At 39.9% G+C, this 15,481-nt stretch overlaps 1 protein-coding gene across 1 annotated transcript in view; it reads right to left on the reverse strand.

The window, feature by feature from the left end:
* Window positions 1-1,879: 1,879 nt before the first annotated feature.
* Window positions 1,880-15,481, reverse strand: part of CAMKMT (calmodulin-lysine N-methyltransferase) — a 330,489-nt gene continuing 316,887 nt past the window's right edge. The window contains exon 11 of the mRNA XM_075863224.1: window positions 1,880-2,076. Coding sequence (XP_075719339.1) covers window positions 2,002-2,076 — 75 coding nt within the window. The 3' untranslated portion in view covers window positions 1,880-2,001. The remainder of the gene's footprint in view (window positions 2,077-15,481) is intronic.

A 15,481-nucleotide genomic window follows, 5' to 3' on the forward strand; every position in this document is an offset into this window, starting at 1 on the left:
CAGAATACGTGCACATCCACTTGTTGTTATCATTGTACACATATAACGTATCGTCAATAATGTCTAATAGGTTATTTGTGAATCCCCCATAAGAAATAGGCCCTAGTGGCAGGTGCTTGGCTCATAAGTCATCTCCAAATGGGGTTATCTACTGCTAGACCTTTTCAGACCAATTATTGAGTTAGAGTCTGGGCCCACCGAGGATCCTCTGGTTCTCTGGTGGGCCAGTCTGAAAATGTCTGTTTCCACAATCTCTGAAAAAAATGGCAGGGCAATTTCTGTAAAATTGGTCCGAGACTGCGTGTGACTAAGGCTAGGTGGACAGTTGCAGAACTCAGATAGAGGCATTACAGCCAAGTTTGCGGAGAAGGACCATGACAATGGGCAAGGTACCCACCGTTGTGGCAGCACTGCTGGCTGTTAATACTGCACCACGTATGGTGCCTGCAGGGATGCAGGTGATAGACCTGAGACATTCAGGCAACAGTGGAAAATCAGTTATTTGACTTGTTAGCATATCAGAGGGACTACATGGAAACAACACAACCAAGACTTCTAGATTAAGAAGCTTTTCTGCACTTTAAACGCCATTGGCGATTTGATTGTATGTGAGAAACTTTTCCTTTAATCCTGTGAGCAGGAAAGATAATTTGGGGGATACAATCTCAACTTTTTTTCTCAATAGGAGGGCAAAAACTCTTTGTGGAGGTCACAAGGTTACATAGCAACAGCACCCATTAGTGTCTAATAAACCTTAAGCCTTTCCTGATTCATTCATTGCATTTCTTTTGTCCATGGAGACATACAAGACCTACACTAGGATGACTTATTGTGATTAATGCAACCACAGCTAGCTGTTCTGTACATGACATCATGCAAAAAGAAACAAGTGTGCAGAATACGAAGGGAAAATAATCTGCTAACCACGGACTTTAGTACTTCAACATTGACAGGAAATGCTGCAAGTATTTTTACCTTGAATCATCTTGTATTATAAAGCTCCAAATTCTACTACGGTAGGCCAGAAATTTATATGTATGCCTCTTCATTTATAAAATCTCCATGGATTTTAATTTTCCTTAGGGGTGTTGCTGGATCCCCAATTCTATGTATTATCCTAAAATCTTAAAAAATATAAAAATATTTTAAAAAAAGGATAAAGAATAACATAAAAGGAAAACGCAATCAATTCTTTTTAGAATATTTTAACATTTTTTTTAACTAGAAAAAATATCAAAATAATTTGCCAGAAAATAATATACTGTTGATTTTTAGCCCACGTTACGTCTTTGATTTGAATTTTCACAATAGGCCATTGTAGCCTACAAAATAGTCACCCGAGCACTGAACAACATTACATTGTAATCACATACAGTGGTAAATATTCATGAGAGCTTTGCCTGATTTGATTATAGCATTTATCTGTACTGTAGAATGCAACATTTCCATAAATAAAACAAGGTGTGTTTTGGTAAGATTTCGAAAAGAACACCCATTTTCATTGGGGATCTGATTAGAGCTCACTTTTCATCCTAAGAGAGGCCCTAAATGTGCTCTTCTTCTACCTAAACAGATAATAAGCACTCGGTGTACTCCCCCTTCTTGACTCAACATACTGAGACTAATCGCAGATAATTGAGAAGGAGGAGCTGAAGGCCGGGTGAGCCTTTGTGTCCACAGGACAAATGGTCAGTTCATGAGGCTTTTGTCTGATCCAGTGATTTCTTATAGTCTACTAAAGGGTGTGTATGGGGAGGGGGGGGTGTGTGCAAGTCGAGAAAATTGCTAAAGAAAAACAATAAATATATATATATATACATACACACACACATTCTATAGATCATGGTGTGCAGAATTAAGCAAACTCATGCATGTAGTAGTCTGTTTTATTTTATATGGAATACAAAAAAGCATTGAATGTGCATTTTATGCAAGTAGAAATTATTATTGTGTCAGTAAAAAGTAACTTGTAAGATATTCTATTTCCACAGATGAACTTCACTATCTTGACTTGAGGGTGAGAAGTATTGGATAATGGATATCTGGGTCATAAGGTTCACTATCTTCTTCCTTAATCTGAAACAAATAGTAAAAAGAGATGAGTATTATATGGGAATACCTTCTTCACAATGCAATTGGTTCACATGACTGCAATAAACCAGAATATGATATTAAGCAGCTCATGTAGAATTTTTTATTTTTTTGCACACTAAGTGATCAGTAATCTGTTATAAAAAGTATGCAAAGTATGTAATATAGAATATCAGCAGGGTTCGAATGGCTATGGCAATATCAAAGGCATCTTACCTGAACATTTTATTTATTGTATTAATTTATTTTAATTTATTCAATTTTAGACAGATTTGCATGTTTCTTTTTATAGTTGTAAATTATAAATAAAAATAATAATAATAATAATAATAGGAATAATAATTTAAAAAATCCACATTACCACTTAAAACTAATTAGAATAAAAATATTATACACAATGTAAACCGGTCAATATTATTTGAGTATAAAGTGTAACATGTTTAATATTTTATGTTGGAGCGTATCTGTTATTTACTAAAATTGATTTATCCAGTTAATTTTAATTGAATCGTCAAGATAAAAATAAAAAAAATTTTTTGGAACGTAGAAGGGTTTGTGTGTAAATCCTGTAATAATCAAATATAAAAAATGCTATATAAAAATAACTAAAAAGACTGGATATTTAACAAGTCTATGTATTAAACAATCTCAGTTGGGCTTTATTCTGAATTTATCTCCAGGTGAGTAAAATACGTAAACCTACTTATATATTGGTCTGAGATTAAATATAGAAATGTGTTTTATAGCTATGACTGGAGAGAGTGAAAGAGAAGTCACATGACAGACAGCAAGCACAATGCCGAGACTACAGGTGATCTAATTACATTATAATATCTTTAGCTTTTAATGTATCTACTCACAACGCAATTTCACCTTTAAGGTCCATTATTTTTCTTTATATCTATATGAACAAACTAATTATGCAAAAAAAAAAAACGTGATAGAAATATAATTTTTACACTTCAGCCCACCTAGAAAATATTTACTGGTAAAATTAAATTTGACATGTTAAATTGCAGTAAAATAAACGACTGAATAAAAAATAAATAAAATTAAAAAAAGAGCACTGAGCCATCTAGTGTAGGTGTTTTACATTGGGAGAAAATATCTTTTGTGTAAAATGTCAAATAAATTGCCTGCTGTACAGAAAACACATTTCTTTAATTAAAACACTTTTATTGTTTCAGATCAGTCAAACGTAAAATAAAACAAAACCCAATGAAAAGAAAGTGATTTTCCAATTTGATACGCAGAATAAGGTCGAAGAAAGCAGCTAAGGAGGCAATAATATAGTTGCTATTAGTAGCTTTATGGGTTACAGTGTAATTGGATGTAGCAAGCTCAGAACCACCGGGTGAACAGCAGCTGCCGGATGGGGAGGGCGGGGGGGAGGATTGGTGGGTTTCATACTGTTTACCTTAAAGACAATTCACAATTATCAACAACACTCTGCAGAGATTAGAAATATCGGGCACTTGGGATGGGTATTTAAATAAGTAAATGGAGGTGAAAAGTCATCTGTCTTTACACCAAGATATCAGAGCTCTGGTACGTTACAGGAACACTACAAGCATATATGTAATAATTATTTTTTAAAATTAAATTTGAAAATATTTTTTTTTATTTATTTAACAAAAATGTTAAGAAACGCAGCTTTAAGCAATTCTAGTTACCAGCATTGGAAAGAAAACAAACAAATTGCATAAAAGTGGTAACATACCTTCCCCCTCGGCTTGTTCCTAGAGGTGGTAGTAGTGGGAAACGTTCTGACAAAAAGCACTGGCATATAGCGTGGCATTGCACAGTTTTGATTACAGGCTTGCTTTTTTTAACGGAAATAAAATTTCACAGCTAACAATGAAAGGTGAAAAGTTTAAGAGGCAAAGCTGTTCCTCCTGATCACTGACTGTTAATCAGCTTCATGGGTGGCTGCCTAAATCTGGGGATTTTTTTATTTTTTTTTGCAACTTGCTTTACTGCCAAGATTGTAACTAATTTTTTTTCCCCTGTTGTAGGAGGAGGGGAAAACATCTCCCCGTAGAATGCAGCTGCGTATGAGTGACATGACGCGCTAATGCAGAGGGCAAAATTAAAATTCATGAATCTCTTCACAACCATTTGTGTAACAAGATTAAGACGAGACAGCAGAAAATAGCTGCATTATCAGACTTCTTACAGTTCTCCAGCTGGTTACGCTCTATTCCAAAACAGTAGGGATAAGAGGATAACATGCAGCCTCAAGGAAAACGCCTCTTCTTATTTTGGGGAGGAAAAATCATCCTCGAGAAGATGAGGCATGAAGGATATGTACAGGCAGAAAACGCAATGCTGCCAAACGGGCAGAAATATTGAGTTGTACTTATCAGCGTGAATGTAAAACATAACAAAAGCTTTCCTATGAACAAGGGACCTGCAGTTAACAATTTACACAACAATGTTGGACAAAACACACTGGTGCATTCAAAAGAAAAGAAATTGCAGCTCAGGATGGGGAATGACAAGAAGCCAGAGCAACTTGTTCTTTATTCCGCCACTTGTAACAAATGAATAAAATGAGTTGTAGTTTTAAGTGCAGAAAATACAATAAACTTCACTCAACTTTGTGTGCGTGCAAGCTGAAGATATTTTTATAGATTACTTAGTGGCAAGAGAAACCACAACAACAAAAAAGAAGGAGAAATTCTATTAGTAGTACGCTTCAAATTAAAAATAAAATAAAAATAAGGAAAGATTCAATTAGAAATTTCCAACTAAAAAATAAAATTAAAAAAATAAAATAAGGGCATGATATAGGAGGAGCCATACACCCCCCCCCCCTAATAAAAATAAAGGACAAAATATGGGGAGGCTCAAATAAAAGTATCTTTGCCATCACGACTAGAAAAAATTTGAATTAAAAAATAAGTAAAACCAAGGATGGGCTAAATTAGGAGCAATCCCCCTCCCCCCCCCCCACCCCATGCTAAAAAATAAATAAAAAAAAAAAAAGGTTTTTAGAAGTTGTTGAATTAAACTATAAGTAAAAAAAGTAAGTTATTTTGGTTATAAAAAAGAAAATGGAGTACTGTAAATGTAGTTAAGATTTTTTGGTTTGGTTTGTTTCATTTCCTATTAGAAGTGTGCTGGGCCAGATTAACAATGGGGCTGAAGAAACCACAGCTCCAGTTCTCCCACAAGAAATAAGGTCCAGACACCAGGGCCGTATCCGGTATATTCTGACATTTTGCGGTTTGGCCACGATTTGCAGAATATGAAACAAAACCGCTGTGTTTTGTCACGATTTTGAGCAAATCACGGCAAAACTGCAACTAGAGAAGATGGAGGACCTTTTGAGACATCATAGACACATGGCCAAAGGTCCTGCACACAGCCACCGAAGAGGAGGAGGACTGTAAGGCCTCATGCACACGACCGTAGCCATGTGCACGGCCGTGATATTCGGGTCGGCCGGCAGCAGACTGTCAGCCGCGAGCCGCCCGCAAATCGTGGGCCATGCACATTATTTTCAATGAGCCCGGACCGCAGAAGACGGCCGTAATAAGACATGTCGGTTCTTTCTGCGGTGCGGGCTCCCGGGCCATGGATGGACCGTAAAAACGACGGTCGTGTGCATGGCCCCATAGAAATTAATGGGGCCGCAATTCTCCAGTGGATTTTCGGGGGAATTGCGGCCGCAAAAGCACGTTCGTGTGCATGGGGCATAAGTGTATAGTGTGTTATGTGTATGTGTAGTGAGTGTATAGTGTCTGTTTGTGGGGTACATGTGAGTGGGAATATAGGGGTCTGTTTTTTTTTGGTCTGGGGTCTGATATAAAGGGGTTGTTACACGATTGACATTTATCAACTATCCACAGGATAGATGATAAATGTCTGATTGCTGAAAACCCCCACCGATCAAGAGAATGGGGTGCCAAGCTGTGAGGGGTGCACTGCAGGGGGAGCTAGAATGGAGTGGCAGTTGAACATGTGCCCACCGTTCCATTCAATGTCTTTGGCATTGACCGAAATGCTGTACTCTCTCCTTCATTCCTAGAGACATCTAATAAAGCGGGAGCTCACATGCTCATCATGCGGTCCTGCAGTAAGGAGGAACGGGTAGCTTGGGACCCGTTCTAGTGATCTGTGGAATCCCAGCAGTTGGGCCCCCAGCAATCAAACATTTATCACCTGCCATGTGGAGAATGCAAACAAAAAAAGTAGTAAGCGGAACTCTATAAGGCAACCTGATCCAAGGTTGCAGATACTCAAAAAAGAAAAGAAGTTTCAGCACTCCAGCGAAAATCTAGTGAAAAACAAGTGAAAGTTTATTAGTCCATATTAGTGCAACATTTAAGTTCCACAATGTAACTTTTTTAACCTGTCCTATGGATAAGTGATAAATGTCATTCTTGGGACAACTCCCTTCATTTAGGGGTCTGGTCTGAGGTCTGATATAGTTTAGGAAGTCTGGTGTATGAATTAAAATAGGGGTCTGGTTTGTGATCCGAATTAATTTAAAGGCCAAGGCATTTGATGCCTCCCACACCTCAATTTGCATTTTCTAGCCATGTGGCTGATTGTGTGTGTGGTACCAGCACATTCTAGTTGCGCTCCTGTGTGCAGGGGTGAGATTTAGACAATTCTCGCCAGTTCTGCCAGAGGTGTCATAAAAATAGCATCCGTATAGCAGAATCGCTGAGAAGTAGGATCCCAACCTACTTAGGTTCAATTGTGTCTGTGTGCTCAGGATGCAGATACAATTAATTAAAATAAGTTGCAGCAGGAACGCAACCCGCTTAGGTTCAATTGTATTTGTGTCTTCAGGATGCAGATAGAATTGATTAAAATAAGTTGCAGTAGCAAGTACAAGGGAGCCCTAGGTACCCTGACCCACTAGTCCATGAGGACAGCCCTTTTACAGATGCAAGCCAGTGTGATGACATCATCATGCCTCATGGGAATGGGGACAGGTGAGGTTCAGTGACACGTAATAAATGTTACATTGTTTAAGAGGGCACTGTATGTATGGCACTATTTTTGGGGCCACCTATTTGTGTGCACTATTTCAGGGGCTCTATGTGCAGCACTTTTATTGGGGCAATGTGTGACACTATTTTAGGGGGCACTATGGGAATACTATTTAAAAATGAAGGTGTACTATTGTAGCAGCATGACACAGTATGAGGGCAGTAGCAGGAATAATACTGGGGCAGTAGCAGCCTAGCTATTAGGGGCAGCAAGCTAGCTCTATGTAAGGAAGTGACGTTGTTAAAAAGGGCTGCAGGGTGTGAAGTTTGTGTTGATCTGATACAGTATTTATGCACTGAACTCTAATCACTGTGTGGGGTATTATTTAATTCAAAGGTACAGTATGCAGCATCATTATATTGAGTGGGCACTGTGTGGAGAATTATTATATTCAGGGGGCACTATGTGATACTATTATTTTCAGTGGGCACAGTGTGTGACACTTATTTTCAGGGGGCAGTGTGTAGTACTATTATATTCAGGAGTTGTGGCTGGGAGAAGTTATCATAATGGTAGTATTTTAAATCAGGGAAGACATCACCCCTGGAGTCAATGAATGTTATTGTTTATTCTGCCTCTATATGCATCTGATCAGTACATATGTCACTCGTATGATTTAGAGCATGATAATGGGTTGTAACATTCCTTACAATCACCATTGCTAAGGTCATACTGGAAGAAGTAGTTTCACATGGTACAAACTTCGTATTTTAACACTTACTGTACCACGGATGTTGGAATAAAGATTTGTACATTTGACCCTTTGCCTTAGTGCCAGATGTATCCTTCATTTGTGTACAAACTTATATGTTAGGGTTTAAACATAGCTTGCAATTGAACTCTGTACTGCTTGGTTTTGGTATTGTACTTATGTTATGAGCTTGATTTTGGTAACGTACATACACTAAATGGACAAAAGTATTGGAACACCTACACATTAAACCTAAATGAGCTTTAATGCCATCTCATTTTAAATCCATAGGCAATCATATTGAGTAGGTCCCTTTTTGCAGCTAAAACAGCTTCCACTCTTCTGGGAAGGCTTTCTTGCTTGTCTGTGTCCCTATAGTACAGAAAGACACGGCAGTCAAAAGTTTGTCAATTCCTACTGATGCAGAAAATAGAGTGCTGTCTTTCCTACACTAACCACAGATATCTGTGCAGGGCATGGAAAATAAAAGTTAGTGCCCACTGGTGGCTTTTCTCATACAGGCTACAGGTCAGATTGAGAAGATAAGGAGCACGCAGCATGGAAACAGGGACATAAAAATACAAATAGGGCATGAGGTGGGGAGTTGGCCGCGCATGCGTGTAGCTCTCTATATTGTAGTTAATGTGAGTTGCCTAATGCCTAGCTGTCCCCGTAAATCCCATAATCTACAATGGAGATGGGCAGCCTTTGGAGCAGCACAATCTGACATTGTGGCGCTCGGACCAAAAAAGTTTGTGCTCCCCTAGTCTAGACCGATAAATCCCAGTTAGGACAGCATGATGTAATATGCAGCATAAAAAATAATAATTTAAATGGGGTTGTCCAGTTTAGAAAACCCTTTTTTCATATACCCTACTCTGAGTTAATAGAGGGGGGTCCACTGAAAATGATCCTTATCTCTTTGCCAGAGTGGAGAGGAATAACAAAGAGCGTCTCTTACTCTGGAGGACCTGTCCTGTCCAGGATTACATAGACAACCCATTGATTTGAATGGGCACTGCGTGATGCTTTATTTTCCCTGTGCTAAAGCTGCAGGGAAACTGAAAACTTACAGTCAGGTTTCTCCACAGTAGATCGCTGGCGGGTAGTGGCAGCAGCGAGAAACTTTGTGATCTGCTTATTGCCAAGTGACCCTTCTACTAAGTATGCATTGTCTAAAGCAGACAACCCCTTCAATATGATTACAGTCGGGGTATAAGCTCAGCTCAGTGGGTATGGTGTACCTGTCAACTACCGGTTTACTAATTCCACTATCATAAAGCACAAATCTGTATGCCCCTCTATTACAAGGTGTAAGGGCCCTTTTACATGGGCCAATTATCAGGCAAATGGGCGTTCAGAGCTGATTAACAAGAAAACGCTCATTCATCGGCTGAGTGTATCATTTATGCTGCAGAAAATATTATCGTTGTCAGCAGCACATCGCCTTCTGTAAGCAGGGACATGTGTTCCCGACATGATAGAAATGCATGAGGACGAGTGATCGTAGTAATGATCGCTCATCCCCTTTCATTGCTGCTCATAGCTCCTTGTGAAAGGAGCAAACGAGCGCCAATCAACGAGCTGTCTCGTTGATCGCTGCTCGTTGTTACGGCCAAAATAGTAAAAGGAAGCTAAGGCAGTACTGTAATTACTCACTGTTTGCTACTGAAATGCAACTCTACACAATCTGCTGCCCAGCATGTGAAACATAATCTCTCCAGAGGCAGGGAGGGGAAGAGCAGGGAGCAGTGGAGATAAGATGTCTGACTTTCTGTACACTACAGGGACGGGGGGAGATAACCACGTGTTCAGGCTTAGCTGCAATACCAGACACACCCATGGTTAGGAGTGGTGCTGTTTATGGGGAAAAAAATTTGTTTTACTAATCCCTTACAACTTCTTTAATGAATCTCACATCTAATAGTCTTATTCTAAAACAACGCACACCACACAAGAAAAAGCACAATGTAAAATATCTTGAACTTAACATAATTCTACTTGATGATCTGGAATGTACAGACCTATTCTTTATATGTACACTATTTTTCTAGGCAGACTAAAGAAAAAGAGATTAGACGCTTTCTATTCAGTGTGCTTATTATCTTTAATAACTGTATAAAAAATAATTAATAGATTCATTCAATTAGCGCTATGTAGATATGGAGGGCTGATAGCAACATGATTTTTTTTCTTTATTTTATGTGCCAAAACTTTGCAGGCTATTGTTCGCAGCTAATTAATCATTTGTGCAGAGTGCACCCAGATCAAATAAAAATGCTCCATACAAGATCTAGCTTCCCTCAAGAAAAGATATAGACTGCTTTTGTATCACTGTGTCTATACAGTTAAACTATGCGCCAACATACAGAGTTTCTCCCCTATTAAATCCCAATATTTAAAAGAGAAGAATAAGATTAAATGGAAATATTGACTATGTTGTGGACTGTAAAGTGGCACCATGCACACGTCAATTATACTAGTAGATATTTGTTTACTCCGTTGCTTATATAGTGCTAACATATTCTGCAGTGCTGTACAAAGGTTGTCGCTACTCAAACCCATCCCTGTTCCCAATAGGGCTCCCAATTTAATTTCCTTATTCCATACACATACACACCAGATTCCAAACCTATGTTTTTGAGTGTGGGAGAAAAATGGAGTACCCAGAGGAAACCCACCAAACACGGATAAAACATACAAGCTCCATGCAGATGCTGCCCATGGTTGGCTTCAAACCCCAGGACAACAGAGCTGCAAGACATACAGTTAGGTCCAGAATTATTTGGACAGTGACACGAGTTTTGGCATTTTAGCGATTTACCAAAACATATTGAATATAGAGTTATATAATCAATATGGGCTTAAAGTGCAGACTCTCATCTTTAATTTGAGGCTATTCACATCCTAATTTGAGGAAGGGTTTAGGAATTACAGCTCTTTAATATGTAGCTGCCTCTTTTTCAAGGGAACTGGACAATTATCTCAAAATCTATTTAATGGGCTGCATGGGTTATTCCCTTGTTAATCCATCATCAATTAAGCAGTTAAAAGGTCTGGAGTTGATTCCAGGTGTGGAATTTGCATTTGGAAGCTGTTGCTGTGAACCCACAACATGAGGTCAAAGAAATTCTCAATGCAAGTGAAACAGACCATCGTTAGGCTGAAGAAAAAAAAAAAGAAATCCATCAGAGAGAGAGAGCACAAATGTTAGGAGTGGCCAAATCAACAATTTGGTACAATCTTAAAAAAATAAATAAATAAATAAAAAGGAAGAAGAGCGCACTGGTGATCTCGTGAACTCCAAAAGGCCTGGACGTCCACGGAAGACAACCGTGGTGCATGATCACAGAATCCTTTCCATGGTGAAGAAAAACCGCTTCACAACATCTACTCAAGTGAGGAACACTCTCCTGGAAGAAGGTGTATCAGTATCTAAGTCTACCATAAAGAGAAGACTTCATGACAGCAAATACAGAGGGTTCACCACAAGGTGCAAATCATTAATCAGCCTCAAAAATAGAAAAGCCAGATTAGACTTTGACAAACAACATCTAAAGAAGCCGCCCAGTTCTGGAACAGCATGAAACTAAGATCGACCTGTACCAGGATGATGGGAGGAAGAAAGTATGGAGAAGTACACCACATCCCCTGTAAAACATGGTGGAGGCAGTGTGATGGCATGGTGGAGGCAGTGTGATGGCATGGTGAGGGAAGTGTGATGGCATGGTGGGGGCAGTGTGATGGCATGGTGGAGGCAGTGTGATGGCATGGTGGAGGCAGTGTGATGGCATGGTGAGGGAAGTGTGATGGCATGGTGGGGGCAGTGTGATGGCATGGTGGAGGCAGTGTGATGGCTGCCAAAGGCACTGGGTCGCTAGTGTTTATTGGTGATGTGACTGAAGACAGAAGCAGCCGGATGAATTCTGAAGTGTTCAGGGATTTACTTCCTGCTCAGATTCAGCCAAATGCAACAAGGTTGATTGGACGTCGCTTCACAGGACAGATGGACAATGACCCAAAACATACTGCGAAAGCAACCCAGGAGTTTATAAGGCAAAGAAGTGGAATATTCTGCAATGGCCAAGTCAATCACCAGATCTCAACCCGATCGAGCTGCATTTCACTGGCTTAAGACAAAATTTAAGCCTAACTGTCATTGTGACATGACAGTCACTCTGACAGGAAGCCGAGGAGGACCGGCCGGAGGCAGCCCCCACAATCACTTCGTGGGGGCTGCCGATGTGCTTCAAACCACTTAAATGCGGTGACGGCAATCCTGCGCCACACTTAAGGGGTTAATTGCCGAAAGCAGCGGCGATGGTCCGCTGACCGGCGAGACTGATGTGTCAGCTGTCTAGAACAGCTGTCAGCGCGGGCTTGTCACTCTGGTGTTTACACAGAGTGACAGTTTGAAATACTGACGAAAATGAACGTCATGATGCGGGAACTAGAAGCCGACCATGACGTTCATTTTCGTCATCAGTCGGGAAAGGGTTAAGAGCAATAGTTGTTTTATTTTTACGCCGATGCAGCTGTATGAGGGCTTGTTTTTTGTGGGACGACTTCTAGTTTTTATTGGTACCATTTTGGGGTACATGTCACTTTTTGATCACTTTTTATCACATTTTTTTGAAGGCAGGATGAACAGAAAACAGCAATTCTGGCATTGTTTATTTTATTTTTTACGGTGTTCACCATGAGGGTTAAATAACGTAATTGCTTTATAGGTGCGGTCGTTACAGACGCGGCAATGCCAAATATGTGTAATGATTTTTTTTAAAAATTCATATTAAAGTATTTTATAAAGGAAAAAGTGGGTTTTTATATATTTTTATTTGGGATTTTTATTTATGTAATATTAACTTTATTAAACTTTTTGATAACTTTATTTTTAGTCCCACTAGGGGACTTCACTATGCGATCTTCTGATCGCTTTTATAATACACTGCAATACTTCTGTATTGATACGTATTGTTGCCTGCCAGTGTAAAACTGAAAGGCATCTGTTAGGTCATGCCTCAGGCATGGCCCAGCAGGCATCCACTGCAGGCAGACCTTGGGACTTTGTTAGGCCCCCGGCTGCCATAGAAGCCATTGGCACCCTGCGATTGCAGGGTGCCGATGGGGTGAGAGAGGGATCTCCCTCCCTCCAAAACCACTTGGATGCGGCGCTCGCTATTGAGCGCCGCATCTAAGGGGTTAAACGCGTGAGATCGATGTTGAAATCGATCCCGCCCGTTAGTGCAGGTGTCCGGCTATCTTTAGACTGCCCAAAATCCGCTTTAGCCGGCACAGAACACCCTTGCCGGGCTCATGTCACAGCGCCGTGAAAAGGTACCCTTATCGGCCGCCGTGAAAAGGCGTATTGGCGGTCGTTAAGGGGTTGCCTCATGAGGGTTTTCCCTTTTCATATAACGTATTAGCGCATTTGTATGTCATAGAGAGCTTTCTCCATTTGGGACCTCTTTCTATGAGCCAGAATGGAGGGACGCTCTGGTGGACTCAATCCATCCATGAAGGGGCATGGCTTCCTCCAGATAGTCAGCCATTTTTCACACATGCCAGTGATCAGCTGTTTTCCATAGCAGCTCCAAAGCAAAAGGGGTTTTCACTGATGAGACAACCCCATTAAACACACCTTATTATGGCACAGGCTTGTACAGAGTCATAATAGTACATCCATAGAAGTGCATGAGGCCTTAACTGTACATCTTTATGCCTCATACAAAATCAGAGAGAAAAAAAAATGTGGCATGCTTCATGGTTAATTGAGGATGCTATATGTACGAAACTTTTCCCCACTAGAAACATTGCATCCCTATAATCCATATGACAGTCAATTAGTCTCAGTCAACATTATATAAGAACTCTTTTAAATGCAATAAATTTAGAAATTCCAGTCAAAATGATGGCAGCCATATTTGCATAGACAGTTTTTGCGTGGTGCAAAGAAGCTGTGAGTTGGAACAATTTAATATTGCTTCCCTAAGTTGTCCAAACCGATTAAACGTATCCATATAAAGCTATATCGATCTCCATGTTTTCTGCCTACTGGAATAGTACTGTGTTGTGCAAATGGAACATGCGATAGAATGAATTACTAGTATTATTATATAAATAGGCGCTCCGTCACGGCCCACGCATGGATCGTGCAAGGTGACCCTTCGCTTTCAGTGATAGGATCGCATAATTCTGCATCTCTACAAGTTTTTCAAGGTATAATACTACATCATCTCCCTATTGTACTAAAGGGACTTGAAAGATATTTTTTTGGTTCGAGTCAAACCAAAAATAAATGCCCCCCCCCCCCCCCGCCAACACCAAATATTAACTAATCAACCTAAATGTTTTGACATGGGACAATATTATCCTTGCCAAACTCTATCTTTGCATAGGCCACAAAAACGGAATTTTACAAACTAATGGCCCATCATCAGGAACACCCAATCACACCACTGAATGAGCCACAAACATGAAATGAGAAAACATTGTCTTGTATTATTACTTGGCAGTATAGTAGGAAGCTATTTTACCACATATTCTGTCCAGTTGATCCAAGGCAGGGAGGCAATGGTACTACTGTATCACTCTCCAACTCTGATCATGCTATGATATTGTATGGCTCATGTAAAAGTTGTATGGAGCCACAATATACGGCATTACACTGAGGCCTGTACATCAGAAAATGGAGGCCTTCCTGCCCTCTAGTACTGAGCCATATTCGACTGGTGAAACTTCACTGCTGTACTTAGAATACTCAGATTCAGTGCACGGGCGCACTCAGAAGAATACGGGGCCAGGCGTGATCACATCTTCTACACTGCCTGGCCCCGGTCAGTTTGGAGCAATGGGGACGCACTCGTTGCTTCAAAAAGCTCATTTGCATATGAAAAGTAAAGTTATTATTGCTGCAACAGAGCCACTCATCTGAAAAATGAAAACAGCGTTATATATAGGTGAGGCTAAACTATATTACTGTGCTGCTGCTTTGATAGGCCTTTATCATGAATTTGATTGAAAATTTTTAATTTCCTTTGGGGGTTGTCCACTTTGGATAAACCCAAACGGTTAGAAGGGTCCCTTGCAACTAAACTGTTTACAAAGTGTCCAAGTGCTGAACACCCTAGCGATAAAATGTAATCTGCGGGGAAACCTGGCAGTAAGTGTTCAATTTCCCTGCAGCGCCATCAACAGGCAAATTAAGCATTACACAGTGACCAATTATCCTCTAATTCAGGACGGGACAGGTCCTCCAGGGTGAAAGATGATCTTTGGAACCACTCTCTACTTAGGCCAAGAGATGAAGATGGTTTTTATAAACTAGACAGCCACTTTAATGAGCAAATGGGCAAAATGTGAAAAACAATGTCAGGCTCCCTAAAAAAAATATATTACAATAGTCACATTTCTTCCAATATACATTAACAATATCCTATCTGTCCAGGCGGTCTATGCAGCAGCGCACTTCTAAGAAAGTGCCTATTGATTATAGCTGTCATATTAATAAGTGTATTGACACTTGGCTTTATGAAATAATGACAATATACAAAACCAAATTTTAAATGAAGGACATTATCGTTCAGTGCCGATTTCATGCTACCAATGATTTTATTTATCCAATAATCGCCCTGCACCCCATGATGAATATTTATCACAAGGCAATTGGCAGCAAATTAATAAAGATATTAG

Source organism: Rhinoderma darwinii, chromosome 4 (genome assembly GCF_050947455.1).
Source record: "Rhinoderma darwinii isolate aRhiDar2 chromosome 4, aRhiDar2.hap1, whole genome shotgun sequence".
Lineage (NCBI taxonomy): Eukaryota > Metazoa > Chordata > Amphibia > Anura > Rhinodermatidae > Rhinoderma > Rhinoderma darwinii.